General features: G+C 42.6%; 1 protein-coding gene across 5 annotated transcripts in view; it reads left to right on the forward strand.

Annotated features, from left to right (window-relative positions):
- LOC109907397 (phosphatase and actin regulator 4A) overlaps positions 1-19,229 on the forward strand; it is a 54,457-nt gene that overhangs the window by 15,117 nt on the left and 20,111 nt on the right. The window contains exon 1 of one of the 5 annotated variants that reach the window (XM_020505332.2): positions 3,893-4,397. The exons of the other annotated variants lie outside the window; for them this stretch is intronic. Coding sequence (XP_020360921.2) covers positions 4,325-4,397 — 73 coding nt within the window. The 5' untranslated portion in view covers positions 3,893-4,324. Of the gene's footprint in view, positions 1-3,892; positions 4,398-19,229 lie in introns of those variants that run through there. 5 annotated transcript variants of the gene reach the window in all.

Raw genomic sequence — 19,229 nt, forward strand, 5'->3', positions numbered from 1 at the left:
GTTATTTTGGATAAAAGCATCTGCTCAATGGCCATTATTATTATTCATATACGCTCAGTAGCCAGTTTATTAAGTTCACCCATCTAGTTTCAAGTGTTTTTCCTCTCATCAATTGTCTAGTGTTGATGATGGCGTGCCCACTGGAGCAGCTTCTTGTTTTTAGCTGATAGGAGTGGAGCCCGGTGTGGTCATCTGCTGCAGTAGCCCGTCCGTGACAAGGATCGACGAGTAGTGCGTTCCCGAGATGCCGTTCTGCACACCACTGTTGTATTGCGCCCTTATTTGCCTGTTTGTGGCCCGTCTGTTAGCTTGTACGATTCTTGCCATTCTCTTTCGACCTCTCATCAACGAGCTGTTTTCGCCCACAGGACTGCCGCTGACTGGATGTTTTTGTTTACCACATCATTCTCAGTAAACCCTAGACATTGTCGTGCTTGAAAAGCCCAGGGGGCCAGTCATTTCTGAGATACTGGCCCCGGCGATCATACCATGCTTCAAGTTGCCCAGGTCACTTGTTCTGCCCATTCTAACGTTCAATCAAACAGTAACTGGATGCCTGTCTGCCTGCTTTATATAGAAAGCCACGGTGCTGTGGTGACTCACTGTCTGTGGGTGTAAATCATTTTCGTGAACAGAGTTGTGTACCTAATAAACTAGTGATTGAGTGTATATTATATTGAGCTTCAATAGGTTTATTCACATTGTTCCACTCAGGCTACAGTTGAAGTCGGAAGTTTACATGCACCTTAGCCAAATGCATTTAAACTCAGTTTTTCCACAATTCCTGAAGTTTAATGTCTTAGTTCAGTTAGGATCACCATTTCATTTTAAGAATGTGAAATGTCACTAGTAGGGAGAATTAGTTATTTCAGCTTTTATTTCTTTCATCACATTCCCAGTGGGTCAGAAGTTCACATACACTCAGTATTTGGTAGCATTGCCTTCAAATTGTTTAACTTGGGTCAAACGTTTCTCGTAGCCTTCCACAAGCTTCCCACAATAAGTTGGTGTAAATTTTGTCCAATTCCTCCTGACAGAGCTGGTGTAACTGAGTCAGGTTTGTAGGCCTCCTTGCTCGCACACACTTTTTCAGTTCTGCCCACAAATGTTCTATAGGATTGAGGTCAGTGCTTTGTGATGGCCACTCCAATACCTAGCCATTTTGCCACAATTTTGGAAGTATGCTTGGGGTCATTGTCCATTTGGAAGACCCATTTGCGACCAAGCTTTAACTTCCCGACTGATGTCTTAAGATGTTGCTTCAATATATCCACATAATTTTCCTGCTTCATGATGCCATCTATTTTGTGAAGTGCACCAGTCCCTCCTGCAGCAACGAACCTCACAACATGATGCTGCCACCACCATGCTTCACGGTTGTGATGGTGTTCTTCGGCTTGCAAGCCTCCCCCTTTTTCCTCCAAACATAACGATGGTCATTATGGACAAACAGTTATATTTTTGTTTCATCAGACCAGAGGACATTTCTCCAAAAAGTATGATTTTTGTCCCCATGTGCAGTTGCAAACCGTAGTCTGGCCTTTTTTATCGCGGTTTTGGAGCAGTGGCTTTTTCCTTGCTGATCGGCCTTTCAGGTTATGTCGATATAGGACTCGTTTTACTGTGGATATAGATACTTTTGTACCTGTTTCCTCCAGCATCTTCACAAGGTCCTTTGCTGCTGTTCTGGTATTGATTTGCACTTTTCTTACGAAAGTACGCTCATCTCTAGGAGACCGAATGCGTCTCCTTCCTGAGTGGTATGACTGCTGCGTGGTCCCATGGTGTTTATACTTATGTACTATGGTTGGTACAGATGAACGTGGTACCTTCAGGTGTTTGGAAATTGCTCCCAAGGATGAACCAGACTTATGGAGGTCTCCAATTTTCTTTTCTGAAGTCTTGGCTGATTTTTATTTTTATTTTCACAAGATGTCAAGCAAAGGGGTACTTAGTTTGAAGGTAGGCCTTGAAATACATTCACAGGTACACCTCCAATTGACTCAAATGATGTCAAATAGTCTATCAGAAGCTTCTAAAGCCATGACATCATTTTCTGGAATTTCCCAAGCTGTTTCGAGGGCACAGTCGACTTAGTTTATGTACATTTCTGACCCACTGGAATTGTGATACAGTGAAATAATCTGTCTGTAAACAATTGTTGGAAAAATGACCTACTTGCCAAAACTATAGTTTGTTAACAATACATTTGTGGAGTGGTTTAAAAACAAGTTTTAATGACTCCAACCTAAGTGTATGTAAACTTCCGACTTCAACTATATGAGTTTTTAGTTGTCTTTTAATGAGCCACATTTCCTGGTTTAGTTTGTTTGCCTTCTATTAGCCTACTGTCAATATTGTAGGCTGGTCTCTAAAGGTTGAGTAAATGCATTTCTGTGACTGTTTAGGTTCACTGGGCTACTAGTTAATTTAGTCTTAGGCTATTATAGCTAGGCTAGGGGAAGAACCAACTGTTGATTTCCTTCTGCAGTCAGAGTTTGAGATGGACTTTGCACGTTGCTATTTGCGAGAACATCTCTCATCCAGCAGGGCTTCCTGTATTTCATAGCAGTTTCACATTTTTAGGTAAGCTAATATGTACTGTTACATGTATTAGCACAGACTGAATTTGAGTGAAGGCATTTATACAGTCTATTCACATGTTGGCCTCACGGTCAACCAGGCAACGCTGATTGTCAAATCTTCTCTTGATAAGATTCTCAGTAAATGGAATGTCTTTGTGGACTCTGGGTTGTATCTTCTTGTAGACTTGAAGGCGTTGCATCCTTAGTCTAGTGCACAGCCCGCTCGGTCTGATTGGCTGGAGGAAAGACATGCCTTCCTCTCCCACCCCTTTCTTACCTCCCTCCCTCTAACCCACTTTATCTCTCCTTCCAGTAGCTATTTCTCCCCTCACACCCTCAGCCTAAACGGAGTGGCTCTATGTAACTACACCACTGCTACTGCAGTTCAGTAAAGCAGGGCTGAAGGAACATTGCTGTTAAACAGGGATTTCTGACTGACACGTTAAACACTCACTGAAATGTCCTGCTCCCTTTGTCAGTTCACTTCCCCCAATATTCCCACTGTGAAAAAAAGACCGATAGCAAGCAGAAACACCTTGGGGAATTGTGTGCTCAGGTGTTCTGTAGAATTCAGCGTGCCCTGTGATATTGTGCCGGTGTTGATTTTAGCATTGTGTTAACGTTGGGGCATCTTAGGTGAGCTGTTATGCTAGTGTTTTCTCTCTTCCTCAACAGTTGGGCCTTTTCAAACTATCCATAAAATAAGAAGTGTTTTGATTAACCTGTCAGCAACAACTCTACCATTCAGCTGTCCTTCTGGACAACGGCACATGCTTCTGTCCTCCCTTCACTCATGTGTGGTGCACTTCACATTATAGGCTATGTGGTTGACTCCGGGAGAGTAACACGAAACCTCAGTGACATCACTTCCCCTTTTCCTGGTGCGAAGCACAACCTTCCACCTAGACCCATCTCACCTTCCACCACTTCTCACGTTACCAATCTCTTCTCTCCCCAGCAGACATGGGTTCAAATACTATTTTAATTCTCTCAAATAGTGTTAGCTTTTGCTCTAGTCTGCCTGGAGTACCAGATGGGTGGAGTTTGCACTCTTGCACATATTACATTGGTCCCATTGTGCTAGGCAACCTCAATCAAGCCCAGATAAAGTATCTGAAAAAATATTGAATAATATTTGACCCCAAGTCTGTTATCCAGCGAGCAGAGAGCCCTCCCATTGCCGTTGTGCCTGGGTGCTGCTCTCTCTGCTCTGCTGGAGGGGCCCACTCTGACTCAAACCTATCTGGGCTTGACTACACTCTGGGCCTACCCTCCACTCCTCTCCTACCCCCCCACCACTACCAAGCTCACTCTCTCACCTCCTGTAAACTTTGCCCCTGAAAGATCTGCAGTGAGGAATGACCGGCATCTGAGACTGCTGGTATGCTGCTGCCTTATAACTGGCATACTTTATTTATGAAGTCAGCTAGACAGACAGGAAGGAAGGGAGGAGGGGCTAGCTTCAAACAGAGTGAGTTAGCGAGTGTGTGAGAGAGAGCAAGACCAAAACACACAGAGCAATGGGCAGGGCAGGACTAGAAAGAAAGAGAAAAAGAGGTAGAGAACGATGTGAGCCGAGGAAGTAGGAGTGTCTTGGGTTACAGGAGCGTTAAGGCGGTTGTGTTTGTTGGCGAGGATCGTAGCTGGGATCTATTTTTTCCTCAGTGTGTCTGTATCCCTCCTCCCTGCCGTGGACCCCAGGAGAGGTAGGGGCTGGTGGGACAGGGGCGTGGGGTAGCATGGGACAGAATGCCAGCAACGCTGAGACAGTGCCCCAGCAACACCAACAGCAACCTGCTCAACACAACACCGGTGAGTCTAAGGACAGGACAGGTGCATGTACAGAACCTGACGACATGAGCTTTTGTATTTGACTTTGCATTTGTTTTTGGAAGAGGAGTTTGACTGTTTAGTAGCCTACTCAGGATAGTGCTATTTGTTTTTGTTGGCGTGGGAGAACAGGACCTAACAGGACCTGCTTTTGTATTGGTGTCTTTGGAAGAGGAGTTTGTTTGTTTGGAATGTTTTGTAGAGAAGTGTTTGTGTTAACATGGAACCGAGAGTGTAGGCGGATATGGAGGAAATGTGGTGCAGGTGTTTTTGTGTTGGAAACCGAGAAAGAACGGAGGCAGAGAAGTGCAGGCACAGACAGGTGTGAGGGAATGGATGCTGGAATGTGGTGATTGCGTAATACACAAACCTCACCGACCACTCTGCTGTCTAAACTACACCAACTACACCTCTCTGCTGTCTAAACTACACCAACTACACCTCTCTGCTGTCTAAACTACACCAACTACACCTCTCTGCTGTCTAAACTACACCAACTACACCTCTCTGCTGTCTAAACTACACCAACTACACCTCTCTGCTGTCTAAACTACACCAACTACACCTTTCTGCTGTCTAAACTACACCAACTACACCTCTCTGCTGTCTAAACTACACCAACCTCACCGACCTCTCTGCTGTCTAAACTACACCAACCACACCGACCTCTCTGCTGTCTAAACTACACCAACCTCACCGACCTCTCTGCTGTCTAAACTACACCAACCACACCGACCTCTCTGCTGTCTAAACTACACCAACCTCACCGACCTCTCTGCTGTCTAAACTACACCAACCTCACCGACCTCTCTGCTGTCTAAACTACACCAACCACACCGACCTCTCTGCTGTCTAAACTACACCAATTACACGACCTCTCTGCTGTCTAAACTACACCAACCTCACCGACCTCTCTGCTGTCTAAACTACACCAATTACACGACCACTCTGCTGTCTAAACTACACCAACTACACCTCTCTGCTGTCTAAACTACACCAACTACACCTCTCTGCTGTCTAAACTACACCAACTACACCTCTCTGCTGTCTAAACTACACCAACTACACCTCTCTGCTGTCTAAACTACACCAACCACACCGACCTCTCTGCTGTCTAAACTACACCAACCTCACCGACCTCTCTGCTGTCTAAACTACACCAACCACACCGACCTCTCTGCTGTCTAAACTACACCAATTACACGACCACTCTGCTGTCTAAACTACACCAATTACACGACCACTCTGCTGTCTAAACTACACCAACTACACCTCTCTGCTGTCTAAACTACACCAACTACACCTCTCTGCTGTCTAAACTACACCAACTACACCTCTCTGCTGTCTAAACTACACCAACTACACCTCTCTGCTGTCTAAACTACACCAACCACACCGACCTCTCTGCTGTCTAAACTACACCAACCTCACCGACCTCTCTGCTGTCTAAACTACACCAACCACACCGACCTCTCTGCTGTCTAAACTCCTCTTTTTTTCCCTCACTCTCCATCTCTCCCTCACCCCTTTTTTTTTATGCTGGAACATGGAATCTTTTATTAAAAACAGTGGAGCTGGGAGTGCAAGGCACCAGCTGCCATCTCGAGTGTGTGTGTCAGGATTCCATCTCTTCTTGTGGGGTTGTACAGTTTGCCTAAAGCCACCATTGTTCCTCTCTAATTCACACAGAAACCGAAACCTGTTTTTGCTGCTATGACTGAAAGGGCAGAACACATAACTGTTGGATTTAGACTGTTCCTCTGTAAACTGTATGTAGAGAGCGATCTCCAGTCCCTGCTTGATGGCGGTATAGTTGAGCTCCAGTCTAATTTATTAGGCTTGGATTGTGAGTTGTAGTCGGTGAGAAGAACACATTACAGTTGGAATTAGGCCCAGTTATCTGGATCTCTGTACCGTGTAGACCTATGGTGGGGTGGTGGCTCATCTGAGATTGTCTCATTGTCGTTGGGATGAAGCAGCATGCTAATTTCTGTGGACAATAAAGTCATCTCATTATCCCGCTACTTCTTGAGCTCAAGTTTATTGTGCTTGTATTGTGAGTTTCTAATCCAACTCATTTATCCCCCCCCATAGGTTTATTTGCTTCGTAAAAAAGTGAACCGCACTACATGGCCTGGCCAGTCAGTGTTTGCTGTGTGACGTGGGGCTGGGCGGTATACTGTATTTTACTATATCCCGGTATTGATGCAGGAACCGGGTTGGGTTTTTACTTTACCTTCTATACCGGTATTTGAATGTTTGGTTTGTTAAATGTGACACGCCATGTGTAATGTCAATTTGTATAGTTTACTTCGCCACTTGAGTCATCTCTCTCTGCTCTTTCTCTCTGTGCCACTTTCCACACAGACCTAGCCACGCCCCTTGTCACTCAAGGAGCGTGTTTGATGATCCTGAACCACGAGACACTTGTGTTCAGTCTGCATTAGGCCTGGGCGATATGACAATATAAACTCAGTTGTTTTATTTTTACGTCCTCTCACTGTCAACTGCATTTATTTTCAGCAAACTTAACATGTAAATATTTGTATTAACATAAGATTCAACAACTGAGAAAAACTGAACAAGTTCCACAGACATGTGACTAACAGAAATAGAATAATGTGTCCCTGAACAAAAGGGGGGGTCAAAATCAAAAGTAACAGTCAGTATCTGTGGCAACCAGCTGCATTAAGTACTACAGTGCATCTCCTCCTCATGGACTGCACCAGATTTGCCAGTTCTTTGTGAGATGTTACCCCATTCTTCCACCAAGGCACCTGCAAGTTCCCAGATATTTCTGGGGGGAATGGCCCTAGCCCTCACCCTCCGATCCAATAGGTCCCAGACGTGCTCTTGCATTGAGATGCAGTGTCTTAGACCTCTGTGCCACTCGGGAGCCCACATGCAACAATGTTGATGACGACGATGCTGTTTTCACTTTGCTGCTTAATATAAATCCACTAGCCTCCTATAATGACACTATTAGTTTGTCTTTTCTTAGCAAGTTGCCCTAAATCTTTAGTCGCTGATTGTTAGCCGCTAATGTTAATAGCTAGCTAACTTATACATGTACTGAGTAAGAGCAAATGTAGCTAGCTAATACAGCCTGATAATACCAGTGATGGTGTAGACCTAAATTGGCATGTTTGTGCAACAGAGAGGAAATCAAAGAGGGTTATGTGAAGCAAGAATATGTTCGCTACATGAAGTAGCTAAGAGAACATTAAATGTAGCCAGAGATTATAGGGTTCCCTAGGAAACACTTATCAACACTTTCGTTCCTACCCTGTCACAATATCTCCTCCCGGGCATTTGAATTTGTCATTTCAAACAACACTGTATTCAAAGTGTCCACTATTATGTTCTAGCTATAGAATTACAATAGTCATTCTGTTTCCATGATTCCAACAGTTTTGCTCTAATTCCCAAGTCAAATCACAATTGCAACATTTGGTTAAAAATAAGTCCTAGATTATTTGCCCATATCGTGCAGCTACGTGGCAGTGTGGAAATTATCTCAATTGAGCAGTGGTGTACAAATACTTAAAAGTACGACTTAAGTTTTTTTTCTGGTATCTGCATTCTTAAAAAAAAAATACTGTACTTTTTACTTCATATTTTCCTTGACACCTAAAAGTACTCGTTACATTTTGAATGCTTAGCAAGACAGGAAAATGGTCCAATTCACGCACTTGTCAAGAACATCCCTGGTCATCTACTGCCTCTGATCTGGGGGACTCACAAAAAACACATGCTTCCTTCGTAAATTATGTCTGAGTCTTTAAATACAAAAACAAGAAAATGCCACCTGGTTTGCTTAATATTAGGAATTTGTACTTTTACTTTTGATACTTAAGTATATTTAAAACCAAATACTTTTACTCAAGTAGTATTTTACTGGGTGACTTTCACTTGTACTTGAGTCATTTTCTATTAACGTAGCTTTATTTTTACTCAAGTATGACACTTTGGGTACTTTTTTCACCACTGCAATGGAGTGCAGGAAATGCGGAAATGATAAAAGTGCTGAAATATGTTTTGGTTGAATTGAACAGTATAAAACAATCAGAATGGAGAGACTCATTGAAATCACTTAGAATGTAAATGTTGCCACCCTAGGGTCTCTCACTACTCATAAAGCAATTGTAAAAAATGTATTATATATAAAAAAATATTTTTCTTTTTTCTTTTTAAATACCGTCACACTGTCCAATTTATTTAAATACCGTGATATAATATTTTATATGGCCCTAGTGTGATGTTGTGGACTTTTATACGTTGGCATTGTTTTGTTGTGCACTTCGAACTCTTTAAAAAAGTAAAGGAATTGTATGCCTTGGTTTGGCTATTTTATTTGTACAATGTATACAGATTTGGGCTCCCGAGTGGCGCCGTGAGTCAGAGTCCCATAGGGCGGCACACAGTTGGCCCAGAGTCCTCCGGGTTAGGGCTTGGCTGGGGCACGCCGTCATTGTAAATATGAATTTGTTCTTAACTGACTTTCCTAGTTAAATAAAAAAAAGTACATGTGTTTTTATATATTGGAGCCCCTTGGGGAATGTTAATGTAGTGTAGGCCTAGCAGGAATTGCATACTTTAAACTGAGTTGGTAATGTTATGAATGTCAGGAAGTTATTGCATACAATAAACTTGTAACACATGGTGACTCATACAGTGCAGTACATACATATATACACTACCGTTCAAAAGTTTGGGGTCACTTAAAAATGTCCTTGTTTTTTAAAGAAAAGCACTTTTTGTCCATTTTAAAATAACATTTGATCAGAAATACACTGTAGACATTGTTAATGTTGTAAATGACTAAACGTCTGATAAAAAAAAAATGGAATATCTACATAGGCGTACAGAGGCCCATTATCAGCAACCGTCACTCCTGTGTTCCAATGGCACATTGTGTTAGCTAATCCAAGTTTATCATTTTATAAAGCTAATTGATTTTTAGAAAACCCTTATGCAATTATGTTAGCACAGCTGAAAACTGTTGTCCTGATAAAAGAAGCAATAAAACTGGCCTTCTTTAGACTAGTTGAGTATCTGGAGCATCAGCATTTGTGGTTTCGATTACAGGCTCAACTTTGTTCTGAAACTCTTCAGTCTATTCTTGTTCTGATAAATGAAGGCTATTCCATGTGAGAAATTGCCAAAACTGAAGATCTCGTACAACGCTGTGTACTACTCCCTTCACAGAACAGCGCAAACTGAGCTTAACCAAAATAGAAAGAGGAGTAGGTGGCCCCGGTGCACAACTGTGCACGAGTTGTGCAATTAGTATCTAGTTTGAGAAACAGACTCCCCACAAGTCTTCAACTGGCAGCTTCATTAAATAGTACCCGCAAAACACCAGTCTCAACGTCAATAGTGAAGAGGCGACCCCGGGATGCTGGCCTTCTATGCAGAGTTGCAAAGAAAAAGCAATTTCTCAGACTGGCCAATAAAAATAAAAGATTTTGATGGGCAAAAGACCAGACATTGGACAGAGGAACTCTGCCTAGAAGGCCAGCATTCCGGAGTCGCCTCTTCACTGTTGACGTTGAGACTGGTGTTTTGCGAGTACTATTTAATGAATGAATCTTTTGAACGGTAGTTTATGTATTTCTTAAGTACAGTACTCTCCTGTGCATACTTCCACTGTATGCATGCATAGTATACCACCACAGTGCTACGCTTATAGCCATAAAGTTGGAATTCCATTCTATTCCTATGTTACCCCATGTAGGTGTCAGAAGCTGTTGACTCGTGTCATGGCATTGGTATGGGTCATTTACCGTATGGACCCTTCAGTATTACTGCTACTCTAGCGGCTCTTACTGCTTCTCTCGGCTTGTCATGTTAACACAGTAATGGCAGCAGGTGGATTTTAAAGCCGGGAAACAATGGGTGCATTGCCCTTGACAATATTGTCACAGATATCTGTTCAAACAAGAAGTGTGTGTGCTGATAGGTGTAGCGGGTGCCCTGTCGGTCTCTGTGTGGCGGGGTGCCCTGTCGGTCTCTGTGTGGCGGGGTGCCCTGTCGGTCTCTGTGTGGCGGGGGGCCCTGTCGGTCTCTGTGTGGCGGGGGGCCCTGTCGGTCTAGGGTTATCTGACTGTGGCGTCACCTTTATTCTCCATCTCTGCTGTACTCGGATAACTGCCTTCTCTTCTCACGTTGTCGTATTTTATTATAACATGGTCGCCTTGCCACCAACACCAAGAGAAAGACAACCCCCTATTCCTCCCCTCCCAGCACCTGTTTAGTCTGTCTGTCTAGGATATAGTGTGAGGAGCAGCTGTGAGGCCAGTGTGTTTGACGGAGGGAAGATTCACTACCCACCACCCCTCCCTGTCCCCTTCTCATACAAATACCTGCACTTCTCATACAAATACCTGCACCTGACAACATTGTTCTGAATTTAAAGGGACATAAAAAGGAGCACTCATTTGAATGAGGTATCATTCACAGAAACGTAAACGAAGGCTTAGACTTAATCCCAAATGATTTCATGTAGAATACAGTGTAGCTAAGCTATTAGTATAGTGACTTGGCATGGTGATTGCTGGTGTTCAGTTGGTACGGCCAGTTCTGGTGACCATGATAAAGTATGGAACTGTCTGTACCCAAATGAAATATGTTCTGAGCTCTGCTGCTGATACATTTACTCTAGACTAACCTCAAGAAGACGTACTGTAGGGAACTGCATTGCTCTGCATTTCTGTTCTCTACATGTATTATCAACCTTAAATCTAAATGAAAATGATTAAAATATCAAATTCAACCAGAGAGTGCTTAGATCATGGGGAAAAAGCCGCACTTGAATAATTCCCACAGTGAATGGCTCGGCCCACTACACCATGAAACCACACACTTTTGCAGTATTTGATATTACTGGCCGCAATTGATATTGTGAAAACAATATGTGGGGAGGCATAGGCACAGAAACTCAATACCGTTGTCAGATATCACTGTTAAAATATGAATTTATGGTATTGCTAGCAGTCAAGAGGAAACTCTGCCTGAACGACTCAAACTCCCCATATTATGCTTTTCAAATGGGCGGCATGGCCGATCTAATTAGGGCCGATTTTCAAGTTTTCATAACAATCCGTAAAGGCCAGTTATGGCCAATTACATTGCAATCCACAAGGAGACTGTAGCAGGCTGACCACTTGTTATGCGAGTGCAGCATCAAAAGAACCTTGTGGCTGCAAGGAGTCAAGGTAAGTTGCTAGCTAGCATTAAACTTATCTTATAAAAAACAATCAATCTTCACATAATCACTAGTTAACTACACATGGTTGATGATATTACTAGGTTAACTAGCTTGTTCCTCATTGCATATAATCAATGCGGTGTCTGTTAATTGATCATCGAATCACAGCCTACTTCAATTTTGCCAACCGGGTGATTGAACAAGCACATTCGTGAAAAAAGCACAATCGTTGCAATAATGTACCTAACCATAAACATCAATGCCTTTCTTAAAATCAATACACAAGTATATCTTTTTTTTAAACCTGCATATACAGTGCCTTGCGAAAGTATTCGGCCCCCTTGAACTTTGCGACCTTTTGCCACATTTCAGGCTTCAAACATGAAGATATAAAACTGTATTTTTTTGTGAAGAATCAACACAATCATGAAGTGGAACGACCATTTATTGGATATTTCAAACTTTTTTAACAAATCAAAAACTGAAAAATTGGGCGTGCAAAATTATTCAGCCCCTTTACTTTCAGTGCAGCAAACTCTCTCCAGAAGTTCAGTGAGGATCTCTGAATGATCCAATGTTGACCTAAATGACTAATGATGATAAATACAATCCACCTGTGTGTAATCAAGTCTCCGTATAAATGCACCTGCACTGTGATAGTCTCAGAGGTCCATTAAAAGCGCAGAGAGCATCATGAAGAACAAGGAACACACCAGGCAGGTCCGAGATACTGTTGTGAAGAAGTTTAAAGCCGGATTTGGATACAAAAAGATTTCCCAAACTTTAAACATCCCAAGGAGCACTGTGCAAGCGATAATATTGAAATGGAAGGAGTATCAGACCACTGCAAATCTACCAAGACCTAGCCGTCCCTCTAAACTTTCAGCTCATACAAGGAGAAGACTGATCAGAGATGCAGCCAAGAGGCCCATGATCACTCTGGATGAACTGCAGAGATCTACAGCTGAGGTGGGAGACTCTGTCCAGAGGACAACAATCAGTCGTTAATTGCACAAATCTGGCCTTTATGGAAGAGTGGCAAGAAGAAAGCCATTTCTTAAAGATATCCATAAAAAGTGTTGTTTAAAGTTTGCCACAAGCCACCTGGGAGACACACCAAACATGTGGAAGAAGGTGCTCTGGTCAGATGAAACCAAAATTGAACTTTTTGGCAACAATGCAAAACGTTATGTTTGGCGTAAAAGCAACACAGCTCATCACCCTGAACACCATCCCCACTGTCAAACATGGTGGTGGCAGCATCATGGTTTGGGCCTGCTTTTCTTCAGCAGGGACAGGGAAGATGGTTAAAATTGATGGGAAGATGGATGGAGCCAAATACAGGACCATTCTGGAAGAAAACCTGATGGAGTCTGCAAAAGACCTGAGACTGGGACGGAGATTTGTCTTCCAACAAGACAATGATCCAAAACATAAAGCAAAATCTACAATGGAATGGTTCAAAAATAAACATATCCAGGTGTTAGAATGGCCAAGTCAAAGTCCAGACCTGAATCCAATCGAGAATCTGTGGAAAGAACTGAAAACTGCTGTTCACAAATGCTCTCCATCCAACCTCACTGAGCTCGAGCTGTTTTGCAAGGAGGAATGGGAAAAAATGTCAGTCTCTCGATGTGCAAAACTGATAGAGACATACCCCAAGCGACTAACAGCTGTAATCGCAGCAAAAGGTGGCGCTACAAAGTATTAACTTAAGGGGGCTGAATAATTTTGCACTCCCAATTTTTCAGTTTTTGATTTGTTAAAAAAGTTTGAAATATCCAATAAATGTCGTTCCACTTCATGATTGTGTCCCACTTGTTGATTCTTCACAAAAAAATACAGTTTTAAATCTTTGTTTGAAGCCTGAAATGTGGCAAAAGGTCGCAAAGTTCAAGGGGGCCGAATACTTTCGCAAGGCACTGTATGTAGTTAAAAGAAATTAATGTAAGCAGGCAATATTAACTAGGGAATTGTCACTTCTCTTGCGTTCAGTGTAAGCAGAGTCAGGGTATAAGCCTGGCCCGCCTGGCTCGTTGCCAACTGTTGAAAGGCCATTCATTCCTAACAAAGACCGTAATTAACTTGCCAGAATTGTACATAATTATGACATAACATTGAAGGTTGTGCAATGTAATGTTTAGACTTATGGGTGCCACCCATTTGATAAAATATGGAACGGTTCCGTATTTCACTGAAAGAATAAACGTTTTGTTTTTTCGAAATCATAGTTTCCGGATTTGACCATATATACAGTGGGGCAAAAAAAGTATTTAGTCAGACACCAATTGTGCAAGTTCTCCCACTTAAAAAGATGAGAGTGGCCTGTAATTTTCATCATAGGTACACTTCAACTATGACAGATAAAATGAGAAAGAAATCCAGAAAATCTTTTTTAATGAATTTATTTGCAAATTATGGTGGAAAATAAGTATTTGGTCAATAACAAAAGTTTATCTCAATACTTTGTTATATACCCTTTGTTGGCAATGAGAGGTCAAATGTTTTCGGTAAGGTTTTCACACACTGTTGCTAGTATTTTGGCCCATTCCTCCATGCAGTGATGTTTTGGGGCTGTTGCTGGGCAACACGGACTTTCAACGCCCTCCAAAGATTTTCTATGGGGTTGAGATCTGGAGACTGGCTAGGCCACTCCAGGACCTTGAAATACTTCTTACGAAGCCACTCCTTCGTTGTCCGGGCGGTGTGTTTGGGATCATTGTCATGCTGAAAGACCCAGCCACGTTTCATCTTCAATGCCCTTGCTGATGGAAGGAGGTTTTCACTCAAAATCTCACGATACATGGCCCCATTCATTCTTTCCTTTACACGGATCAGTCGTCCTGGTCCCTTTTCAGAAAAACAGACCCAAAGCATGATGTTTCCACCCCCATGCTTCACAGTAGGTATGGTGTTCTTTGGATGCAACTCAGCATTCTTTGTCCTCCAAACATGACGAGTTGAGTTTTTACCAAAAAGTTCTATTTTGTCATATGGTCAGATGAAACCATTCTCCCAATCTTCTTCTGGATCATCCAAATGCTCTCTAGCAAACTTCAGACGGGCCTGGACATGTACTGGTTTAAGCAGGGGAACACGTCTGGCACTGCAGGATTTGAGTCCCTGGCGGCGTAGTGTGTTACTGATGGTAGGCTTTGTTACTTTGGTCCCAGCTCTCTGCAGGTCATTCACTAGGTCCCCCCCGTGTGGTTCTGGGATTTTTGCTCACCGTTCTTGTGATAATTTTGACCCACGGGGTGAGATCTTGCGTGGAGTGTGACTGTTTGAGGTTGTGGAAGGTGTCTTTTATACTGATGACAAGTTCAAACGGGTGCCATTAATAGAGGTAACGAGTAGAGGACAGAGGAGCCTCTTAAAGAAGTTGTTACAGGTCTGTGAGAGCCAGAAATCTTGCTTGTTTGTAGGTGACCAAATACTTATTTTCCACCATATTTTGCAAAATAAATTCATTAAAATCCTACAATGTGATTTTCTGGATTTTTTAAATTCTCATTTTGTCTGTCATAGTTGAAGTGTACATATGATGAAAATTACAGGCCTCATCTTTTTAAGTGGGAGAACTTGCACAATTGGTGGCTGAGTAAATACTTTTTTGCCCCACTGTATGACCAAAGGCTCGTATTTCTGTGTTTTATTATAATTAAGTATATGATTTGATAGAGCAGTCTGACTGAGCCGTGGTAGGCAGCAGCAGGCTCGTATGCATTCAAACAACCGCTCTTAGCTTGAAGCACAGCGCTGTTTATGACTTCAAGTCTATCAACTCCCAAGATTAGGCTGGCAATACTATAGTGCCTATAAGAACATCCAATAGTCAAAGGTATAGAGAGAAATGGTGCTATAATTCCTATAACTACAACCTTAAACTTCTTAACTGGGAATATTGCGGACTCATGTCTAAAGGAACCACCAGCTTGCATATGTTCATGTTCTGAGCAAGGAACTTAAGTTAGCTTTCTTACGTGGCACATATTGCATTTTTACTTCTCCAACACTGTTTTTGCATTATTTAAACCAAATTGAACATTTTCATAATTTATTTTAGGCTTAATTGATTTTATTATATAAAGTTCAAATAAGTGTTCATTCAGTATTGTTGTAATTGTCATATATATTAATTTGGTATCTGCTTTTTTTGGTCCTCCAATCGGTATGGTCATTGAAAAATCATAATCGGTCGACCTCTAGCCCATGCATTGCATTTTGTTCGCTATACGTGTTGGGGGATAATATTCACCAGGACATATTCTCTGTCTCATGATTCCCGAGCATGAAACTGCACAGGGGATGTTAAGTGTTCTCCATGGCTATATTGACGAAGAACAGATTCCATATGGGATCGAATGGTGGGCTTTTGCACAAATGGGGCTCCATCTACGGCGGGCAGGCCGTGAATATGCTTCCCTTTGCCACTGAGAGCAAATGGTGGCAAAAGAGCTGAGCACATGCCTCCGGTATACTGCAGCAGGTAACTTTGATTGTAAACTACATCCACTGTGCTCATGCCTGTTCGCAAAAGTACACTCAACAAAAATATAAACACAACATGTAAAGTGTTGGTCGCATGTTTCATGAGCTGAAATAAAATACATTTTTCAAATGCACAAAAAGCTTATTTCTCTCACATTTTGTGCCCCAATTGGTTTACATCCCTGTTAGAGCGTTTCTCCTTTGCCAAGATAATCCAGCCACCTGAGAGGTGTGGCATATCAAGAAGCTGATTAAACAGCATGATTGTTACACAGGTGCACCAATTGGCATGCTGACTGGAGGAACATCCACCAGTGCTATTGCCAGAGAATTTAATGTTCAATACTCTACCATAAGCTGTCTCCAACTAAGTTTTAGAGAATTTGGCAGTACGTCCAACCGGCCTCACAACTGCAGACCGCTTGTATGGTGGTGTGTGTGGGAGCGGTTTTCTGAGGTCAATGTTGTGAGGCCGGTTGGGCCCTAATATATGTATTTAAGTTTACTGATTTCAGTACAATCTTTGAAAGTTGCGTTTTTGTATTTTTATATTTTTTATATTTTTGTTCAGTATATCTGGAGATATGGGATCAGCGCATCACAATGTTCAAATCAAATGTACACTGCTCAAAAATAAAGGGAACACTTAAACAACACAATGTAAGTCAATCACACTTCTGTGAAATCAAACTGTCCACTTAGGAAGCAACACTGATTGACAATAAATTTCACATGCTGTTGTGCAAATGGAATAGACAACAGGTGGAAATTATAGGCAATTAGCAAGACACCCCCAATAAAGGAGTGGTTCTGCAGGTGGTGACCACAGACCACTTCTCAGTTCCTATGCTTCCTGGCTGATGTTTTGGTCACTTTTGAATGCTGGCGGTGCTTTCACTCTAGTGGTAGCATGAGACCCACACAAGTGGCTCAGGTAGTGCAGCTCATCCAGGATGGCACATCAATGCGAGCTGTGGCAAGAAGGTTTGCTGTGTCTGTCAGCGTAGTGTCCAGAGCATGGAGGCGCTACCAGGAGACAGGCCAGTACATCAGGAGACGTGGAGGAGGCCGTAGGAGGGCAACAACCCAGCAGCAGGGCCGCTACCTCCGCCTTTGTGCAAGGAGGAGCAGGAGGACCACTGCCAGAGCCCTGCAAAATGACCTCCAGCAGGCCACAAATGTGCATGTGTCTGCTCAAACGGTCAGAAACAAACTCCATGAGGGTGGTATGAGGGCCCGACGTCCACAGGTGGGGGTTGTGCTTAATGCCACATTCAAAACAACTCTAAACTGGGAAATATCTGACTTCAATGAGTTCAAGACAACTGGGAACTCAAAAAACAGAACTCAGACTGGAAATAAAATTGTTTGGAACAGTCACCCACCTCAGTAACTCGGCCTTCCATCTAGAGTACTTTTGGGTGTCTGGAGAAATGTATGGAGTAAAAAGTATAATTTCATTAGTAATGTGGTGAACTAAAAGTAAAAGTACTTTACATCACTGTGTGATGGTGAGTTGAGAAGACAATCAGAAATACTGCTACAATGTTTTCATTTAACCGCAATAGCCCCAAACAAAAAAGTGAACATTGGCTGTTAATTAAAAACATTTTTTTTTCATGTTTGCTGTTGTGAGAATTTTCAGATAACAAAATGGGTCGTAGGCAAAAAAGTTTTAGAACCCCTGGGTTAGAGGCTGCAACCAAAACAACTGAACTCAATGGTCTGGTTTGTTTTTGCTGGCATTGACTGGCTTCTCTCTCTTTCTGTCTCTCTCAACCTGTTCTGTGGAATTGAGATGAACCTGGCACCTGCCTGCCACAGGGATATCAGCACCCCATCTTCCCCTCCTGAATCTTGGCCCCGTCTCACACAACCTTTTTATTTTTTCACCTTTACTTAACCAGGCAGGCCAGTAGAGAAGTTCTCATTTACAACTGCGACCTGGCCAAAATAAAGCAAAGTAGTGCCACACAAACAATACAGAGTTACACATGGGATAAGCAAACGTACAGTCAATAACACAATAGAAAAATCTATATAAAGTGTTGTGCAAATGTAGTAAGATTAGGGAGGTGGCAATAAATAGGCCATAGTGGCGAAATAATGACAATTTAGCATTAACACTGGAGTGATGTGCAGAAGATCTGCAACTAGAGATACTTGGGTGCAAAGGAGCAAAAAAAGAAAAGAAAACAGGGATGAGGTAGTTGGGTGGGCAATTTACAGATGGGCTGTGTACAGGTACAGTGATCGGTAAACTGCTCTGACAACTGATGCTTAAAGTTAGAGAGGGAGATATACGCCTCCAGTTTCAGTGATTTTTGCAATTCGTTCTAGTCATTGGCAGCAGAGAACTGGAAGAAAAGGCGGCCAAAGGAAGTTTGGGCTTTGGGGATGACCAGTGAAATATACCTGCTAGAGCATGTTCTACCAGTGAGCTGAGATAAGGCGGGGCTTTACCTACCAAGTACTTATAGATGACCTAGAGCCAGTGGGTTTGACGGTGAATATGAAGCGAGGGCCAGCCAACGAGAGCATACAGGTCGCAGTGGTGGGTAGTATATGGGGCTTTGGTGACAAAATGGATGGCACTGTGATAGACTACATCCAATTTGCTGAGTAGAGTGTTTGAGGCTATTTTGTAAATGACATCACCGAAGTCAAGGATTGGTAGGATATTCAGTTTTATGAGGGTATGTTTAGCAGCATAAGTGAAGGAGGCTTTGTTGCGAAATAGGAAGCCCATTCTAGATTGGAGAAGCTTAATGTGAGTCTGGAAGGAGAGTTTCCAGTCTAACCAGACACCTAGGTATTTGTAGTTGTCAACATATTCTAAGTCAGAACCGTCCAGAGTAGTGATGCTAGTCGGGTGGTTGGGTGCGGGCAGCGATCTGTTGAATTGCATGAATTTAGTTTTACTTGCATTTAAGAGCAGTTGGATGCCACGGAAGGAGTGTTGTATGTCATTGAAGCTTGTCTGGAGGTTTGTTAACACAGTGTCCAAAGAAGTGCCAGAAGTTTACAGAATGATGTCGTCTGCGTAGATGTGGATCAGAGAGATCAGCAGCAGCAAGAGCAACATCATTGATATATACAGAGAAAAGAGTCGG

The sequence above is a fragment of the Oncorhynchus kisutch genome, linkage group LG17 (assembly GCF_002021735.2).
Source record: "Oncorhynchus kisutch isolate 150728-3 linkage group LG17, Okis_V2, whole genome shotgun sequence".
In the NCBI taxonomy this organism is placed as follows: domain Eukaryota; kingdom Metazoa; phylum Chordata; class Actinopteri; order Salmoniformes; family Salmonidae; genus Oncorhynchus; species Oncorhynchus kisutch.